This window comes from Pelophylax lessonae (genome assembly GCF_965119305.1).
Source record: "Pelophylax lessonae genome assembly, chromosome: 2".
NCBI classification, from domain to species: Eukaryota; Metazoa; Chordata; class Amphibia; order Anura; family Ranidae; genus Pelophylax; species Pelophylax lessonae.
Genome location: NC_138769.1, coordinates 97,755,272 through 97,773,244, shown reverse-complemented (window position 1 = coordinate 97,773,244; position 17,973 = coordinate 97,755,272). Strand labels below are relative to the sequence as shown.

The window sequence follows — 17,973 nt, the reverse complement described above, 5'->3', positions numbered from 1 at the left end:
TCCCAGAGATGCTGTTACAAGCAGCATTGGAGGATGCTGAGGGTAAACTGAAGCCACTTTCCAATGGCCAACACCATGAGTAGGCAATCTTGGCACTCCAGCTGTGTTGAACCTAAAATCTCATCATGCCTCTCTGCCTCTCAAAGTCACACCTGTGGCACTCAGTCTTGCAGTTGGCCTTGCCCTGGTCTACACTGTAACCTGTGCAGCTGCAGTAAGCCGACATTCTGTATAGTGTAAGGTTTGTTTTTTTTACCTAAGACACAGACATTGGGTTTAAATCCTTCTGTTATCTAACCAGTTCATAGATATTTTTACACATCTATGAGTATTTTTATATTTGGGTTTTATACAGACTGGTACTCTTTATTTATGTGCATTTAGGGGCGGTCACTAAAGAAGAGAAGTGTTGTGCCTTTGTTCAGAGCAGGGATCTGATTTTAGAGATGGTTCAATGAATGTAACATGAAATCTTTGTGTTCCCCCAAACTGAACTGGTAAACTGTCACTGCCAGTTGGAATGGGTCATGTGATCACTCTTCAGCTTCCATTTTTTTTTTTTTTATTACACAGTGCAGGTAGTTTTGTAACTATCATAACCTGGAGGATACAAAAACACAAACTAATGCAGCTCTGTATTCATTACATTTTCAAAGAGTTAGGCCCCTTTCACACAGTGAGTCCGTTCAGATCCGCCTGTCAGTTTTTTTTTTAGCGGATCTGAACGGATGCCCCATGCATCCTTATGGGGCATCGGATGTCAGCGGAGACATGTCCGCTGACATCCGATCCGTCAAAACCGGACAGATGGAAACCCTATTTTTCCATCCATCTGGCGGATCGGATGAGAACGGACAGATGGTCCGTTCCCATCCGATTTCCCCATAGAGATGCATGGGGACCTGACAGCTGTGTCTCTGCACACAGCGCGGAGACAGAGTTGTCATCCTCCTGCTCAGCGGGGGATCGGCGGATCAATCCCCCGCTGAGAAAAACTGAGTCCGCCTCACGAACTCCATGTGTGAAAGGGGCCTAACTCCACTTTTGTTGAGAAAAAAAACATTCCCCTCTGGGTGATCCCTGTACATTGCAAGGATTTTAACAAACTTTGTTGCAGGTTCCTATCTTTTGTTATTCTGAAGAAATCCCTGTGTGCTTGTATCGATGTGCAGAAGTGCGTCTAATAGGAGTGGTTTCATAATTATCAACCAGCTGTTGCACCTGTAAAGCTCTCTAAGGCCTCTTACACACGATTCTCCTGTTTGAGGATCTCCTTTTTCAGCCGTAAATTTGTCTTATTGAAATGCGCGCATTTTCACGCATGTGCGTTCGCGCAAATTTGCGTCTTTCCATGCAAATGTATTCTCGCGTTTTTGTGAAATATGCAAATTAGCATTTTTAGCGTACTGATTAAATGATTGTCGTTTGCTAGGCTATCCTGGCAAAAGTTTTGTGTTTTTCCCTTCAAATTTTGTTGGATGAAATGTCGTGATCGGCCATCGAAAGGTGTGTACTAACAATCAGATTATCGTGTGATCAATTCAAAAGCGACTTTTTTTTTTCGTACGATTATCTGATCGTGTGTACGTGGCATTAGATTGGGTTTCCCCATTGGGAGTATCTCACCAAAAATGACATTTTTCTTGCAGGGGATGCCTGAAATCTGACTTGTATCTTAGTGCAGACTTCTGGGAAAATCAGTGAGCCAATCACACAAGCAGGAAATGACATATCTGGGGGTGTTCTGTATACATTCTGTGTAAAGAACTCCTCCAGGTAGCCAAATTGCATTTTACAGAAAATGACGAGTTGCAGTTTGAAAAGCAAAGGTTATTTTTAACAGCATTTAATTACAGTATGACTTGTGTCTCAGTTGTAAATGCTATATTATTTTTCTATTTGTTATTTTTTTCCCACAAAAGTGGAGTTACCTGTTAAAGGGCAACTCCACTTCCATAGGCGAAAAAAATAGCAAATAAAGAAATAAATAATAATATAGTGTATACAATTTTGACACAAGTCATTTCTAATTACATGTTCTTAAACATTACCTTTCCTTTTCAATCTGAAACTCTGTAATTTTCTGTAAAAGGCAATATGGCTACCTGGAGGTGTCCTGTACACAGAATTTGTACAGAAGCCTCCCCCCCCCCCCCCCGAAACATAATTTCCTGCTTGTTTGATTGGCTCACTGATTTTCCCAGAAGTCTGCACGGAGATACAAGTCGTATTTTTGGCATCCCCTGCAACAAATGTCATTGTTTTGTGAGATACTCCTAATAAGAACACATCCATAGAGATGCAGACCCTGCAATTTTCCTTATTTAGAGCCCGAAAGTGCAGCAGCTAATTGATAATTATAAAACCACTCCAGTTAGATTCACATAGACACTGTATAACACACAGAGATCTCTCAGAATAACAAAAGGTAGGAACCTGCAACAAAGTTTGTTTAAATCCTTTTAATGTACAGAGATCACCCAGAGGGGAATGTTTTTTTCCACAACAAAAGTGGAGTTACTCTTTGTTTTTCTAATGCAAGCAATGTAAGTATCTGTATTTGACTTGGCATCAGCCTTTTGCAATCAATGTGCAGCAGACTGGAAGAAAGAGCAATGGTACAAAGAGCCACTAATTGAATAAATAGACCTTGTGCCTAGGTGTGTAAATGAATAAAATTGAACTTCTACGTGAAATATCAGCTGTAGTGATAATGTACGTAACCAGCAATACAAATGTGTAATAAATATATGTTTGATAAATGTTTTGCAGCTATGAAGTGATTTATGATGCACTGCTAGGTTTGTAATATTGTTGCTATCAGCAACCTGTTTATTGGTCTGTGTATTGATTTGGCACAAACGCACTAAAGCGCAGTGATTTTCTTTATGGTACAAGGAGCCAGTCAGCTGTGCTGTAATGCTCAAATACCAGCAAGGAACATGCTGACAGGAGAAGAGAACGGAGTGACAAGAGATGGACTCATCAGCCTTCTGCTTCTGTCACTGTCCAGTCATAAGCTGTGGGCAGGTCAAGACCTAGAAGTGGTACAGAACTGTAGCAGAGAAAAATCAGGTCTCCTGTCTTGTCAGACATAAATGAGCTGTGTACTGAAAGGATATATACTAACCCTGTGGCATTTTAATGCACTCCTTTTATATGTATTTAATTTGTGCATTTAGCAATTTGCATAGGTTTCAGCTTTGTTTAAAATAAATCCTCTGCATATCTGGCTGCAGTTAACTAAAACTACCAAAAACGAATTTTTTTGTAACCATGATCACAGTCATCTGTATTCAGGACTCCTCACAATTTTTAATCCCCCGCTCAAAGCATTCACTCACTGCTTTCCCCAGCAGTCTGCATAAAGTGTAAAGAAAAAGACCCCAGATGATGTCTTTGAAGACGAAACGCATTGGGTTTCCTACCATTCAGGCCATTGCACTTTTATACTGGATGGTGTTACAAGCGCTTGTTTATTGGGAATGATATAAGTTTTTCTACATTTTTAACCACTTGCCGACTGCCGCAACTACATATACTGCGGTGGTCAGCCCCGGCCAGGCAAAGTGACGTACCGGTACGTCACTAGCCTGTCACTCGCTTGTGAGCCAATAGCGGGCGAGCACGCGCCCGCTGAGGCGCGCGTCCACACCGGCTCGTTCCCTAACAAGTCAGTGCGTGTGACCGGCGGACCCGATGTCCGCCGGTCACTCGCGATCGTTCGCTGTGAAGGGAGAAAGGCAGGCTGCTAATGTAAACAAGCCGCCTGTCATTCTGCCCTGTGTAAAAATGGAGATCACACGGTTCTACTATGTAGAATCGTTGATCTCTGTTCTTACACCAGTAGCCATGTCCCATCACAGTTAGAAACACGCCCCTAGGACACACTTAACCCCTCCCTCTCCAATACAGTTAACTCCTTCACTGCCAGTGTCATTTTTACAGTAACAGTGTATATGTATAGCACTGATTACTGCAGTAATGTCACTGGTACCCCCAAAAGTGTCAAAAATGTCAGTCAAGGGTCCGATCTGTCCGCCGCAATGTCGCAGTCCCGCAAAAAAAATCGCAGATACTCGTTTTAAAAAAAAAACAACAAAAATGACAAAAATCTTTCCCTTTGTTAGTAAACGCGATAACTTTTGCGCAAACCAATCAAAATACGCTTTTTGCGGTTTTTTTTTTTTTTTTACCAAACATATGTAGCATAAAACAAATTGGCCGAAAATGTTAAAAAATTTTGATTTTTACAATTTTTTTGGGGGGAATTTCATATAAAAAAATTTGAAAAATATTGTTATTTTTGCAAAATTGACGCTCTTTTTTTGTTTATAGCGCATGATCAAAAAATTGCACAGGTGATCAAATACCACCAAAAGAAAGCTCTGTTTGTGGGAAAAAAAGGACGTCAAATTCGTTTAGGTACAGCGTCGCATGACCGCGCAATTGTCCGTTTTAAAGTCACGCAGTGCCCAATCGCAAAAAAGGCCCTGGTCAGGAAGGGGGTAAAATCTTCCGGGGCTTAAGTGGTTAAATACATTTTGGAGATACAGTTTAGACTATGTGTTTTGACACCAATCTTTTGTGGAGCGGGTGCATTGTTACGTGTGGAAACGTTTGGAGTCTTCTAGTACCATTCCTAGACGCATTTAAAACGTGGTTGACCCAGTACTTGTATGGGTAACTGAGTCCCTATGTTCTGGTAAGCAGTCATTCTTACAAGTGGTGAAAGGATTTCACATTGAGGACTGATCGTCACCTTTACTAGTATAAAAAAAAAAAAAAATCATAAATATACACCTTAGTTTGTAGACGCTCTAACGTTTGCGTAAACCAATATAGGCTTATTGTGATTTTTTTTTTTTTACCTAAAGCATGTAGAAGAATACATAGTGGCCTAAATGTTATAATTACACTTGATTTTTTACATTTTTTTTTTTTTTTCAAAATTGTTGGTCTTTTTGTTTTATAGCACAAAAATAAAATGACATTCTATTTGAGTACAGCGCTGCATACCTGCACAGTTGTCAGTTAAATTAAAGCAGTGCCGTATCGCAAAAAATGGCCTGGTCATGAATGGGGGTAAATCTTCCAGTGGTTAAAGATGTGCTGCACAGAGGCTTGTTGGTGGATATCCTATTTCCACATGACACAGTGCAGCAGGAATCTGGGAGAACCAAAATACACTGAAGATTGTGTTGCTATCTTGGCTGGTTTAGCAGGGACCGGCTGAGATTCGATCCATCTAGGCCAGTGGTTCTCAACTCCTGTCCACTGGACCCTCTAACCAGATTTTAAGTATTACTTTGGGGAGATGCGGACCAGAATACTGCTATCACTGAGCAGCAAATTATATCACCTGTGATGTACTGCTGTTATATTGCAAACCTGGCTTGGTAGTGGGCCCTGCGGACATGAGTTGAGAACCACTGATCTATGGGCAGGCTGGTTGTACCCAAGTTGATCCATTGATCAACTTGGGAGCAACCAGCCTGTCCATTTTTTTTTTTTATTTTTCCCTCCTGTGGTTACAGCCTGTGGTTATAGCTGCTAGCAGTAATCATTGTGTTCTGCCACCGAGGAAAGCTCCCGGCAGGTAGAACACAAAATCGCTGTGGGCAGGATTCCCCATCAACAGTGACTGTGCTGATGGGACAATTGGGCAATTTTCTTTCTTTCCACCGATGGTGGAAGGAAAGAAATTCGAATTATTTATGGCTGCTGGATGTGGGAACAATGTTTCATGAAGTACTAGGTTTTCATTTTGACCAAATGGCATTAAAACTATGCAGACAATGTCCCACCCCTTGTCTTTTGAAACCTGACCAATAACGTCATCCAGCACTGGAGGCTTACCTTGCACAATCCATGGAATTCTGGAACAGTGCTAGGAAAGCAAGCAATTAATTCTCAACTGTCGCCAGTGCAGGGCACACACACCTCACCTTGCATACTGCATTAGTCTCCTCTGCACCTTCACTGAGCTTTAGTGCCCATTCACACTGCCGTGACTTGTCAGGCGACTTGTCAGCCTGACAAGTCGCGGTCCATTGACTAGCACAGGACCCGTTCTAATAGGAGCAACACAAGTTGCTCCGACTTAGAAAAAGGGTCCTGTACTACTTTGGGGCGACCTCGGAGCGACTTGCATAGACTTCCATTATGTGAAGTCCCTTCAAGTTGCGCCGAAGTCGCGGTGCACGCGACTTCACAGGTCGCCCCCCGAAGTCGCGTCGCCTCAGTGTGAACCGGCTTTTATACAGACATGTCACAAGTCCACCAAAGCCCACACACATTTCAGACCAATGTATAGTGTGCATTCATCTCCCATAGTGTGGGCCTTAGGCCAAAAGAAGCTGGAGAATGTCAGGTGATGTCCACAATAAATGAAGTTGGGACTTTGGGTCATTCTTTTAGAAGCAAGTTTTATTTTTTGGCCAATTAATGGGAGGGTTTTTGCTGGTTACACATTAATTGTGCAGCTTTTTCTTCTGGGTCTTCCAGGTGCTCATTTGTACTTTGCAGACGCTTCCTCCTTGATGTAGATCTGTTCAAACAGAAAAAAGTCAGTGTTATATGTAACAGGGGCTCATAACCAAGTACATAAGCTTTGACATTCAGGAAGTTTCATTTATGTTTATAAGGTTAGCTGCATGATTGGCCCGCCTCTGACCACACAGCTAGCAATTAATAACAAATGAAAGTTGATGGATGGTGCTTATCTGCAGGTTCTATGCACTTGCCCCAGACCATGCAAGGGGGCATCACATAGCTTGCCTTGCGGGAACATACATTTCACATTAATAATTATACAACCAAAATTAGTGTGTGCTGTAAATTGCCTCTAGTATTGGTCCTGTTTCTTCTTGCTGGAGGCTGCCTTTTTGCTGAAGCCTAGAGCTGAGCAGCAGTAAATCTTTAGACTGTCAGCAGATCCACTGCTACATTTTCGACACAGTGCCAAAAAGTAAAGAGCAACTGAGCATGTGCAGAACAGGGTGAGACAGTGTATTACTGGATTTTACACAGTATAGGCACTTATTTTTAATGTTTTACATAGCTATACCAGCAAAAAGGGCCAGCCTAAAGTGATCTAGCAGGACTTAATTTTTCTGAGTAAAGTTGCACTTTAAGTTACCCTGACCCCCAGACACACCGATCTGGCCTACCCTTCACCAAGTTTCCAGGTTCAGTCCCCTGTTTTTCCTCACTGGGGCTTAATTGGATCAGTCTTCTGGTGATTACTAGGATACAGGCAGCCAAGTTACACAGTGTCCAAGCATTTCCATAGCGCAGGTGGCTGCCAAAACCATATCAACCAATAACGCTGGATCGCTAGGTGGTAGGCCTGAGTAGAGGCCTAAGGCCGGCCATAGAGGAAGAGAGTTCCAGAGGTTGGGAGAAGTCCTGGAGACGAACATGAGAGGAGGAGACAAGGGAGCTTGAGAGCAAGAGGTCTTGAGCAGAATGGAGAGGAAGATTCGAGTGATATTCGGAGACAAGATTGGTGATGTAGCTCGGGCAGAGTTGTGAAGGGCTTTGTATGTTGTAGTTAGTATTTTGAATTTAATTCACCACATAGTCGGAAGCCAATGAAGGGATTGGCAGAGAAGGGGAGCAGACACTGAATGGTTGGTAATGTAGAGGAGTCTGGCAGCAGCATTCATGATAGCCTGAAGAGGAGCTAGCCTATGGAGAGGTAGGCCTATGAGAAGGGAGTTGCAATAGTCAAGGCGAGAATGAGTAGCTTGGTTGTTTCATTAGTTAAAAAGTGGCAAATTTTAGAGATATTACGGGGGTGAAGTCTACAAGCTTTTGACAACGATTGGACTTTGTGCTGAAAGGACTTTTGGCCGCAAAGTTTTGCAGGCTGCTGTATAAGAGGGGCTGTTCCCTCTTAAAGCGGAGTTCCGGGCACAGATGTCATTTTTTAATGAACATACCCCCGGGACAGTCAGGGCTAGTACATTCCACAATGGCTAGCCTCTGATCTGTCCCGGTTCGCACTTACCTTTTAGAAGAAATACTTACTTATAAAATTTCTTCCACAGCGTTTCCATCTCTGTTGTGGGCAGCTGAAGCCGGCGCGGTCCTCTTCTGTGTCTTCTTCCTTGTCTTCTTGTCCCAGAATGCGCCGCACCGGCCCCTCTCGTCACTTCCGGCGCGACGCCGCATTCCTCCACAGCTTCTGGGCATGCCCAGAAGCTGTTTAGCAGGGGAATGCGGCGTCGCCCGGAAATGACGAGCGGGGCCGGTGCCGTCGCATTGATTCCTGGGAGCTGTGACGTTCAGCTCCCAGGAATCATAGCGAGGCAGGAAGTGACGGGGTGAGCCGCGGCTCCGAGGGAGGAAGTACACTGAGGTGAGTATCTTCAATTGCAAGGTAAGTAAACAAAAAAAAATAACTACCCAATTCCTTTTCAGGTGAGGCATACCTAGCGGAGGGGCACAAAAATAAATCTTGTTTTTGTGCCCGGAACTCCGCTTTAAGGTGTGTTTTTTCTTTAAACCTTTATTTCTCTGTCGCTCATTGACAGACGTAGTCCTCGTTGATTAATAACAACTCGGGTTATGCTGCCCTCTACAGGAGTAGGACTAGACAGGAAAGAAAACGTTCTGGCCACACCCTAGGGGCAGTCCCTGAGGGTATATCCTCTCACTTCCTGCTACAGCAAATCAGTTTTTTCTGTCTAGTTAGGAGTAAGGACCTAGATACCTTGCTGGGATCTTCGGTCCTGGCAGGATTTTTTTCTTAGAAGATTTTTAGACAGCTTTTTTTCTCCAGTGTTCCTGTGAGATCTTCAAGCAAGAAAGCTGGAACTGGGCGACGGGCTGGATGTTGAGATCCAGTGGTCACCCCAGTTCAGCCTACGAGCGCGTGCAGGCCATAGCTCCGCGCTGGGTCGGCCGCGACATAGTCCCACTAGACGGGGACTGACCCTGCGAGTTAAACGTCTCGCTGAAACGCCAATGACCATGAGTCACGGCGTCCGTATTGGTCGACAGCCCTCCTACCTCGGTGGAGAGGGGTACTGTCAGGAGTTGGCGCCCGCCTGGTTCCGGTATGGTGAGTAGTATGTTCCCCCTTTTCCCCCTGACGGGTTTTGTGGTGAACACGGGCCCCTCTCTGAAATGGTAAGGATGGGTCTCCCCTCTATCCTATAACGTGTCACAGATCCCCCTATTTGAGTGTGATTTTTGTGAACAAGTAACCAGGAGGCTTGGTTTGGGAGCTGACAATCTAATGTCATTTCAAAACTGTAAAGATGACTGAAGTCAGTGGCAGTACTAGAATATTACTGTGGTAGCATAAGGTATCCTACCTGTCAGAGGTGTTCACAGGGCGATGTCTATGCATGTATAACTGCAGTCCAGATCGCATTCCTCCAGCAAGGGCAGGCACGGACCGCATGCGGCCCACCAGAGTCCGGTACCGCCGTCCGGGCTGATCACCATCCAGGGTGAAGTTTGGGGGGCCGATGCACTCCCACAGGCCGCTAGGCCGTATACAGCATCCCGCAGGCCGCTGCTAAGCCGCCGCTATCCTAACAGGCCGCCGCCATTTTCTTGCAGAGCACACGAGGCTGCCATATTGGCGTAGCCTCGTGTCTCCAACATGGGGGCGGCCATGTTTGAGGTGACCAAACACCTCATGGAGTCAGGGGGAGGCGCCGGTAGGCGTGTTAAGGGGCAGAGCCGCCTCCTTTACCCAGGAAATAGGGCCAAAGACTTCCTGTCTGTAACAGGACAGCACTGAGCAAGCTGATGAAAACTTCTGTGCATCAGGGATGAGCCTTGGGGTCTCTCTCTGTGGGGTCCAAAAAGGCAGGTAACACTGAGGGGCGCTGTTGCGACTGGGGGGACACAAAAAAAAAAAAAAAAAGTTTTTTACTTTGTCATTTTTTGTCGCTGGCAAGTGTCTTGTATAATCATTGACCCTGCCGCATAGGTATCCCCACCTGATCTCCTCAAGGTGGCCGCAGGACCCTCCAGTACCCCACTTGTTTTTAATGCATTATCGGCAGTTTTGGAGTCTTTGGTATCCCGGGAGGAGGTGGCCTGTCAGGGACGGGGGTCAAGAAGCGACCCCCGCCTACCCCTATTGTTTATCTGATACTTCAGATACGGATTCGGAGCTGGTCAATGCAGCTGCAGGTCCCTCTTATGGGGCTGTTGTCTCAGGTAATGTCTCCTCAGCAGTGAGGTGAACGTTTCTGCCTCCGCCATAGCACAAGAGTGGTGGATGCACTAGTTGTGTCCGTCCGGGAAACCTTTGGTCTTGAGGTTATACCGGCAGAGGTAGCTGAGACTGAAATTCCTTTTTGGTACTTGTTAGCCTACCAAAAGGGCGATCGATTTTCCTTTACCCAAATGGGGTCATTTTGAAACGAACCCCTGTTATTTCCTAACGCATGGCTAGGCGCTATCCGTTTGAGGAATCCCTCTTTAACCACTTGCCTACAGTGCACTTTCACCCCCTTCCTGCCCAGACCGATTTTCAGCTTTCAGCGCTCTCACACTTTGACTGAGAATTACTCAGTAATGCAACACTGTACCCATACAAAAATTGTGTCCTTTTTTTCACACAAATAGAGCTTTCTTTTGATGGTATTTGATCAATACTGGGTTTTTTATTTTTTGTGCTATAAATAAAAAAAGACTGAAAATATCGTGAAAAAACACATTTTTCTTTGTTTCTGTCATAAAATTTTGCAAATTAGTAATTTTTCTTCACAAATTTTGGCCAAAATTTATACTGCTACTTATCTTTGGTAAAAAAAACCCAAATAAGTGTATATTATTTGGTCTTTGTGAAAGTTATAGAGTCCACAAGCTATGGTGCGAATCATTGAAAATTGATCACACTTGATCACACCTGATGTACTGAAGGCCTATCTCATTTCTTGAGACAATAAAAGGTCAGGAAAGTACAAATACCCCCCAAATGACCCCTTTTTGGAAAGTAGACATTCCAAGGTATTTGATAAGGGGCATGATGAGTTTTTTGAAGTTGTAATTTTTTCCCACAATGCTTTGCAAAATGAAGATTTAGTTTTTTTTTATTTTTTTTTTTTTTACAAATTGCCGTATTAACAGGTTATTTCTCTCACACAGCACATGTATACTTGCAACTACACCCCAAAACACATTCTACTACTCCTCCTGAGTATGGCGATACCACATGTGTGAGACTTTTTCACAGCCTGGCCACATACAGAGGCCTAACATCCAAGTAGCAGCGTCCGGCATTCTAGGAGCACAAATTACACATATCATTTCCTGACAACCTATCGCACTTTTGAAGGCCCTGGAGCACCAGGACAATGGAAACCCCCATAAAATGACCCAATTTTGGAAAGCAAACAGCCCAACGTATAATTTTTGAGGCATAATGAGTCTTTTGAATATGTCATTTTTTTCCACAAGTTTTGGAAAATGTGGAAAGAAAATGAAAACACATTTTTTTTACACAAAGCTGTCCATTTATGCAATATTTCTAACACATCGCATGTACATAGCAAAACTTGCACCCCAAAATACATTCTGCTATTCCTCCTGAGTATGGCGATACCACATGTGTAACACTTTTTTACAGCCTGGCCACATACATAGGCCTCACATCCAAGTAGCGCTTTACACAAAGTTGTCCATTTATCCACTTTAAGACTGGGCCTATTTTTGACACTTGGTGTTTACAAGCTAAAATCATTTTTTTTGCTAGAAAACTACTTTGAACCCCCAAACATTATATATTTTTTTTTAGCAGAGACCCTAGACAATAAAATGGAGATCGTTGCAATATTTTTTATCACACCATATTTGCGCAGCAGTCTTCCAAATGCGATTTTTTTTGAAAAAAATTCACTTTTTTGAACTAAAAAATAAGAAAACAGTAAATTTAGCCCAATTTTTTTCCATAATGTGAAAGATAATGTTACGCCGAGTAATTAGATACCCAACATGTCATGCTTCAAAATTGCGCATGCTCACAGAATGGTGCCAAACATTGGTACTTAAAAATCCCCATAGGCAACATTTTAAAAATTTCTGCAGGTTACTAGCTTAGAGTTACAGAGGAGGTCTAGGGCTCAAATTATTGCACTCGCTCTAACGATCGCGGCGATACCTCACATGTATGGTTTTAACACCGTTTACATATGTGGGCGGGACTTGCGTATGCGTTTGCTTCTGCGCGCGAGCTAACGGGGACAGGGCGCTTTAATTTTTTTTTTTTTTTTTTCCTATTTATTTTATTTATTATTTTTTTATTTTTACACAGTTTAAAAAAAAAAATGTTTTGATCATTTTTATTCCTATTACAAGGAATGTAAACATCCCTTGTAATAGAAATAGGCATGACAGGTCCTCTTTATTGTGAGATCAGGGGTCAAAAAGACCTCACACCTCACAACTACACTAAAAAAGAAAAAAAAAAAAAAAAATTGTTGAAAGAGGAAAAAAAAAAAGCAAAAAAAAAAAGCGGCCCTTTAAACCGGTTGCTAGGCAACGTCTTTTGACGTAGCTCCGGTCCTCCAAGACCATAGAGTTGAATGAGGGCCATTTTGCCCTCACTCGACTTCCTGTCTCTGAGGATCCGGGACCGGATAGTTTTCCCCGCTGCCGGCGGGTCCGGTAAGCTGGGAAAACGTCTGGGACGTGGCAGGAGGGGGGGGGGCACCTCTTCCCCTGCACCGTAAGGGTAATTCCGCGGCGAATCCGCCACTGGGACCACCCTTATCTGAAAGCCGACCGCCCGCCGTTTCAAAAAATACCGGGGTTATGGGGGCTATCTGCTGCCATAACCCCAGTATTTAGCTTTTAATGGCCGACGCATATAGTCGTTAGGCGGTCAGTAAGTGATTGCATGTATATGGCAAACAGGTGACGATGACTGACGGGGTGACAGGTGACGATGACTGATGGGGTGACAGGTGACAATGACTGATGGGGTGACAGGTGACGATGACTGATGGGGTGACAGGTGACGATGACTGATGGGGTGACAGGTGATGATGATTGATGAGGTGACAGGTGATGATGATTGATGAGGTGACAGGTGACGATGATTGATGGGGTGACAGGTGACGATGATTGATGGGGTGACAGATGACAATCACTGACGGGGTGACATGTGACGATGATTGATGGGGTGACAAGTGACGATCACTGATGGGGTGTCAAGTGACGATGACTGATGGGGTGTCAAGTGACGATGACTGATGGGGTGACAGGTGACGATGACTGATGGGGTGAAAGGTGACGATGACTGATGGGGTGACAGGTGACGGTGATTGATGGGGTGACGGGCGATGGTCACTGATGGGTGACAGGTGACGGGCGATGGTGCACGGCGGTACTGATGGCAGTCTCTGGTGACCGGTGAACTTTAGGCTATGTTCACAAGTGAGCGTAGCGATCACGGTCAGAATCACTGCGATTCTGCCCGTGATCCAGAAATCATTGCAAATCGCTGGATGCCTGTGCGTTGCCCGTGAGTTGCAATAGCACCCCAAATGCTGTGCGATGTTGCTGCGATTTCCGTCTGCCGAATCGCGGTAACATCGCGCAAACAACGCATGACGCCCCAAAGAAACTCTTGTACCTTTTTTGGGCGTCATGCGATGTTTGCGCGATGTTACCGCGATTCGGCAGGTGGAAATGGCGGCAACATCGCACAGCGTTTGGGGTGCTATTGCAAATCAGGGGCAACGCACAGGCGTCCCGCGATTTGCAATGATTTCCGGATCGCGGGCAGAATCGCTGTGATTCTGCCTGCGATCGCTACGCTCACATGTGAACGTTATGGGTGTCAATTTCTGGGCACTGATGAGGTGACTGTTGGGTGACAGGTGACATTGGGGGGGGGGCTGAGGACTGTGTGGGGACCTTTATTAGTGTGATTTTTACTTTGTGACATGTGTACAGAGCAGTAACTCACTATTTCTAGCTCTTCTCCCCTCATACTGAAAACTGTATGAGGAGAGAAGAGCTAGTAACACTGAGTTACTGCTCTTTGTTTACATTTTGTGATCGGCTGTGAATGGATTCACAGCCGATCACATAGTAAACAGTCACTGTCAGTGACTGTTTACTACCGCCGGTGACAGCTGTGTTCCTACGGAACACAGTGCCACCGACATGACCGCGCATGCGCGGTCATCTTGTGGGCGCCTTCATTGTGATCGGCTGTGTCATTGGAACACAGCCGATCACGTGGGAAACAGCCACGCCCATTGGCTGTTTCCCCCCTGCCGGTGACGGGGGGTGTCCCGGGGACACCCCGACACCGGCAGTGCAGGGCGGCGCGCACGCGATCGCGCGCCTGCCCTGTTTAAAGTGCCGCCGTCATATGACGGCGGCCCAGGATAATGGTCGCACCGCTCCGCCGTCATATGACGGCGGGCGGGCGGCAAGCGGTTAAAGGATAGACGGTACCACCTGCTGTCTTGCCACAGACTGTTAGGTTAAAGAGGACCTCGTAGCCAACGAGGACCTTCCCTTTCTGCTCATAAGGAGTTGTTCGTTCCGCGAGGGCGGGCGATAAGGCGAAACCCTCCAAAGCCCCTTCAGAGGGTTTCAAAGGGCGCTGGTCGGCTAAACAAAAAGTCCGGCTCAGCCAAGCCTGAAAAATACAGCCTGATGCGCCCCTACCCATCTCTGGAGTGGGGGGACGTCTTCACCGGTTTCCGGATCCATGGCTTGCCGGAACCCCTGACTAAGGGGTTCGCGAGGTCATACGCTCAGGATACAGGATCGAGTTTCGATCACTTCCACCGGTGCGATTCTTCCCTGCTAACATTTAACGGTTTCAGGGGTTCTATTCGAACCTGTTCACAATGCCCAGGAAAGAGGGCAAGGTGCGTCCAATTTCTGGACTTGGGGAAAAATAGAGTCCATCCGAGCAGTGGTGGCCTCCCTGCATCAGGGGGATTCCTGGCGTCCATAGACATTTAGGATGCCTATCTTTATATCCCCATCATCGCAGGACATCAGCGTTTTTCTTCGCTTTCCCACATCCCTGGTTCCCACCAGGAGACTGAACTATCTGGGCCTAAGGTTGGATACATCCTGGGCAAGAGGTTTTCTCCTTGCAGAGAAACTCCAGAAGGTTCAGTCAACGATTCGGATGTTGCTGTCCGTCAATTGGCTGGGACGGATGGTGGCCTTCTTAGAGGCAGTACCGTATACCCAGTCTCATACCCGAATTCTCCTGAAAGAGATTCTTTTCTTATGGAATCAGAATTCCGATTTCCTGGACAATCGGATCCGGTTGGGCGAGCGGACCAGGGAGCCTCTGATGCTCAACCAGGGGAAGTCATTCCTTCCGATAGTATCCAGGTTACCAATAGGGTATCGGAACTGAGAGCGATCAGATTTTGTCTGATTTACTGGACCGAGCAGCTCTAGAGCAGCCCGATTCGGATCCAATCGACTGCGGGAACTTCTTCGCAGGATAGAGGTGGAGGGAATTCCAGTTATTCTGGAAATTCCGGACTGACCTCCTCGAGCCTGGTACGCCGACTTGGTGAGGCTAGTCGCGGACGCTCCTTGGAGACTTCCTCTCAGGGAGGATTTGCGGTCTCAGGGACCGATCTTCCATCTTGCTTTACAATCGCTGGCCATTGAGACCCAGGTACTGAAGGACAAGGGAGTGTCAGCTTCAGTTATTCCTACCTCTAGTTAAAGCAAGGAAAGCGACTTCCAGCACATGGAAGTCTTATATTTGCGTGGTGTGAATCTCTTGGATTTCCCCCACATACCTATTCGGTGATCCGAATCTTGGTCTTTCTGCAACAAGGGGTTGAGCAGAAATTGTCCTTGAGCACTATCAAGGGTCAGGTTTCAGCGTTAGCAATCTTCTTTCAGAAACCTTTGGCTAATCATTCCTTGGTGCGGAATTTCATCCAAGGGGTGCGACATCTGGCTCCGCCAGTGCGTACACCCTTACCGCCTGGGATCTTAATTTAGTGTTGTCAGTTCTTCAGAAACTTCTCTTTGAAGATATTAGGGAGATTCCCTTGCTTACATTATCCCAGAAGGTGGCCTTCTTGGTGGCCATTACTTCTGCACGCAGGGTGTCAGAACTGGCCGCATTATCTTGTCGTTCCCCATTTCTGGTGGTTCATAGGGATAAGGTGGTTCTTCTTCCGAATCCATCCTTCCTTCCTAAAGTGGTTTTCAGAGTTTTCATCTGAATAAAAATATTGTGTTACCTTCCCCGTGTCCTAAGACTAGCCATCCTTGGGAGTTGCATTACACTCCTTGGATGGGGTTCAGAAGGATACACTTGACTACTACGAACTTGTTTTCGTAAGACGGACTCACTTTTTGTGATCACGGATAGCCCTTGAAGGGGGTTGCCTGTGTCTGCCGCGACCGTATCTAGATGGATCAGTCAGACGGTGGTACAGGCTTATTCTATTAAGGGTCGGAAGCCTCCGTTCCCTGTTAAGGCGCACTCTACTCGGGCGCCTAGTGTCTCCTGGGTCTTCCGCCATCAGGCGTCAGCGATCCAGGTTTTCGAGGCGATGACTTTATCGTCGGTTCATACCTTTACAACATTTTATAAAGAGACTGTTGGTCTACCTCAAGGGTTTGTTGGGTGTTTCACTTAGGTCTCATCTTTTTGCTCGATGAGTCCTTGATGCTTCTGGTTGGCTCCGGTTGGGCCTTCTGGATTTTGATTTCTGTCATCCCACCCCCCATTTGTGGTACTGCTTTGGGACGTCCCGAGTTGTTATTAATCAACGAGGACTACGTCTCTCAATGAGCGATTTTTGTAAAATCTTACCGTAAAATCCTTTTCTCTTAAGCTCATTGACAGACGTAGTACCCGCCCCTCTGTTATGAGTTGGGTTGGGTTAAATTCTCTAAACACTGCTTTGTGACATAACTGATTTGCTGTAGCAGGAAGTGAGAGGATATACCCTCTGGGACTGCCCCTAGGGTGTGGCCAGAACGTTTTCTTTCCTGTCTAGTCCTACTCCTGTAGAGGGCAGCATAACCCGAGTTGTTATTAATCAACGAGGACTACGTCTGTCAATGAGCTTAAGAGAAAAGGATTTTACGGTAAGATTTTACAAAAATCCATTTTTTTCATGTGGGGCTCCTGTGACCAGGTTAGCCTTGGGTTATTTTCCCCACCCCTCTCATTTTCTTGTTGGCACTGCTTTTGTATGTCCTGGTAGTTATGATTTATAGAGTGCTGTGTCCGTCAATGAACGAAAGAGAAAATGGGATTTTTATACTTACCGTAAAATCCATTTCTCTGAGTTCATCAACGGACACAGCGCCCACCCCTCTATGGAGTTTTGATACTTCTAATACTGCTTGCAACTAAACTGATTACCTAGAGCAGAGAGGGGGGTTATATACCAAGCTGAGGACGGCCCATTGGCATAGCCGGGTGTTTTTTGTTCTGCCTAGTCCTACTCCTGGGAGAGGCAATATAACCCAGTAGTTATGATTGCCAGAGCTCTGTGTTCGTCAGTGAACAGAAATAGATTTTACAGTTAGTACAACAATCCCATTTTTTTGCTAGAAAATTATTTAGAACCCCCAAACTATATATATATATAATTTTTTTTATTGAAAAATTGAGATGTATAGGTGCAAAACATAGCCATTGAGCATTCCCCGGCTAATACATAAAACCTAGAACTACTAAGAACACCTCCTATTATAGAACCCAAAAAAACAAAGGGGGAGAGAATCAACAAACCTTCCATACACCTCGCTCTGTCATTCTCTTATAGAATCCATTCAAGAGTTGATGAATTATAAGGAGATTCATGTTCCCTCTCAGCCATCAGGATAATGTATCAGAAGAATATTAACTCGTGTTTAGAATCCTACCTGAACAAATGTAATGTGAGTCCCTGCAGAGGAATACATTTGTTCATATCATTTAAATAGATTTTTCAGCAAAGAATCTGGAAAATAAAATGGCGGTTGTTGCAATATTTTTTG

General features: G+C 45.2%; 1 protein-coding gene across 1 annotated transcript in view; it reads right to left on the bottom strand.

Annotated features, from left to right (window-relative positions):
* Positions 1-6,408: 6,408 nt before the first annotated feature.
* Positions 6,409-17,973, bottom strand: part of MRAP (melanocortin 2 receptor accessory protein) — a 63,043-nt gene continuing 51,478 nt past the window's right edge. Inside the window, exon 3 of the mRNA XM_082246931.1 lies at positions 6,409-6,550. Within this exon, the coding sequence (XP_082103057.1) occupies positions 6,445-6,550 (106 nt within the window). The 3' untranslated portion in view covers positions 6,409-6,444. The remainder of the gene's footprint in view (positions 6,551-17,973) is intronic.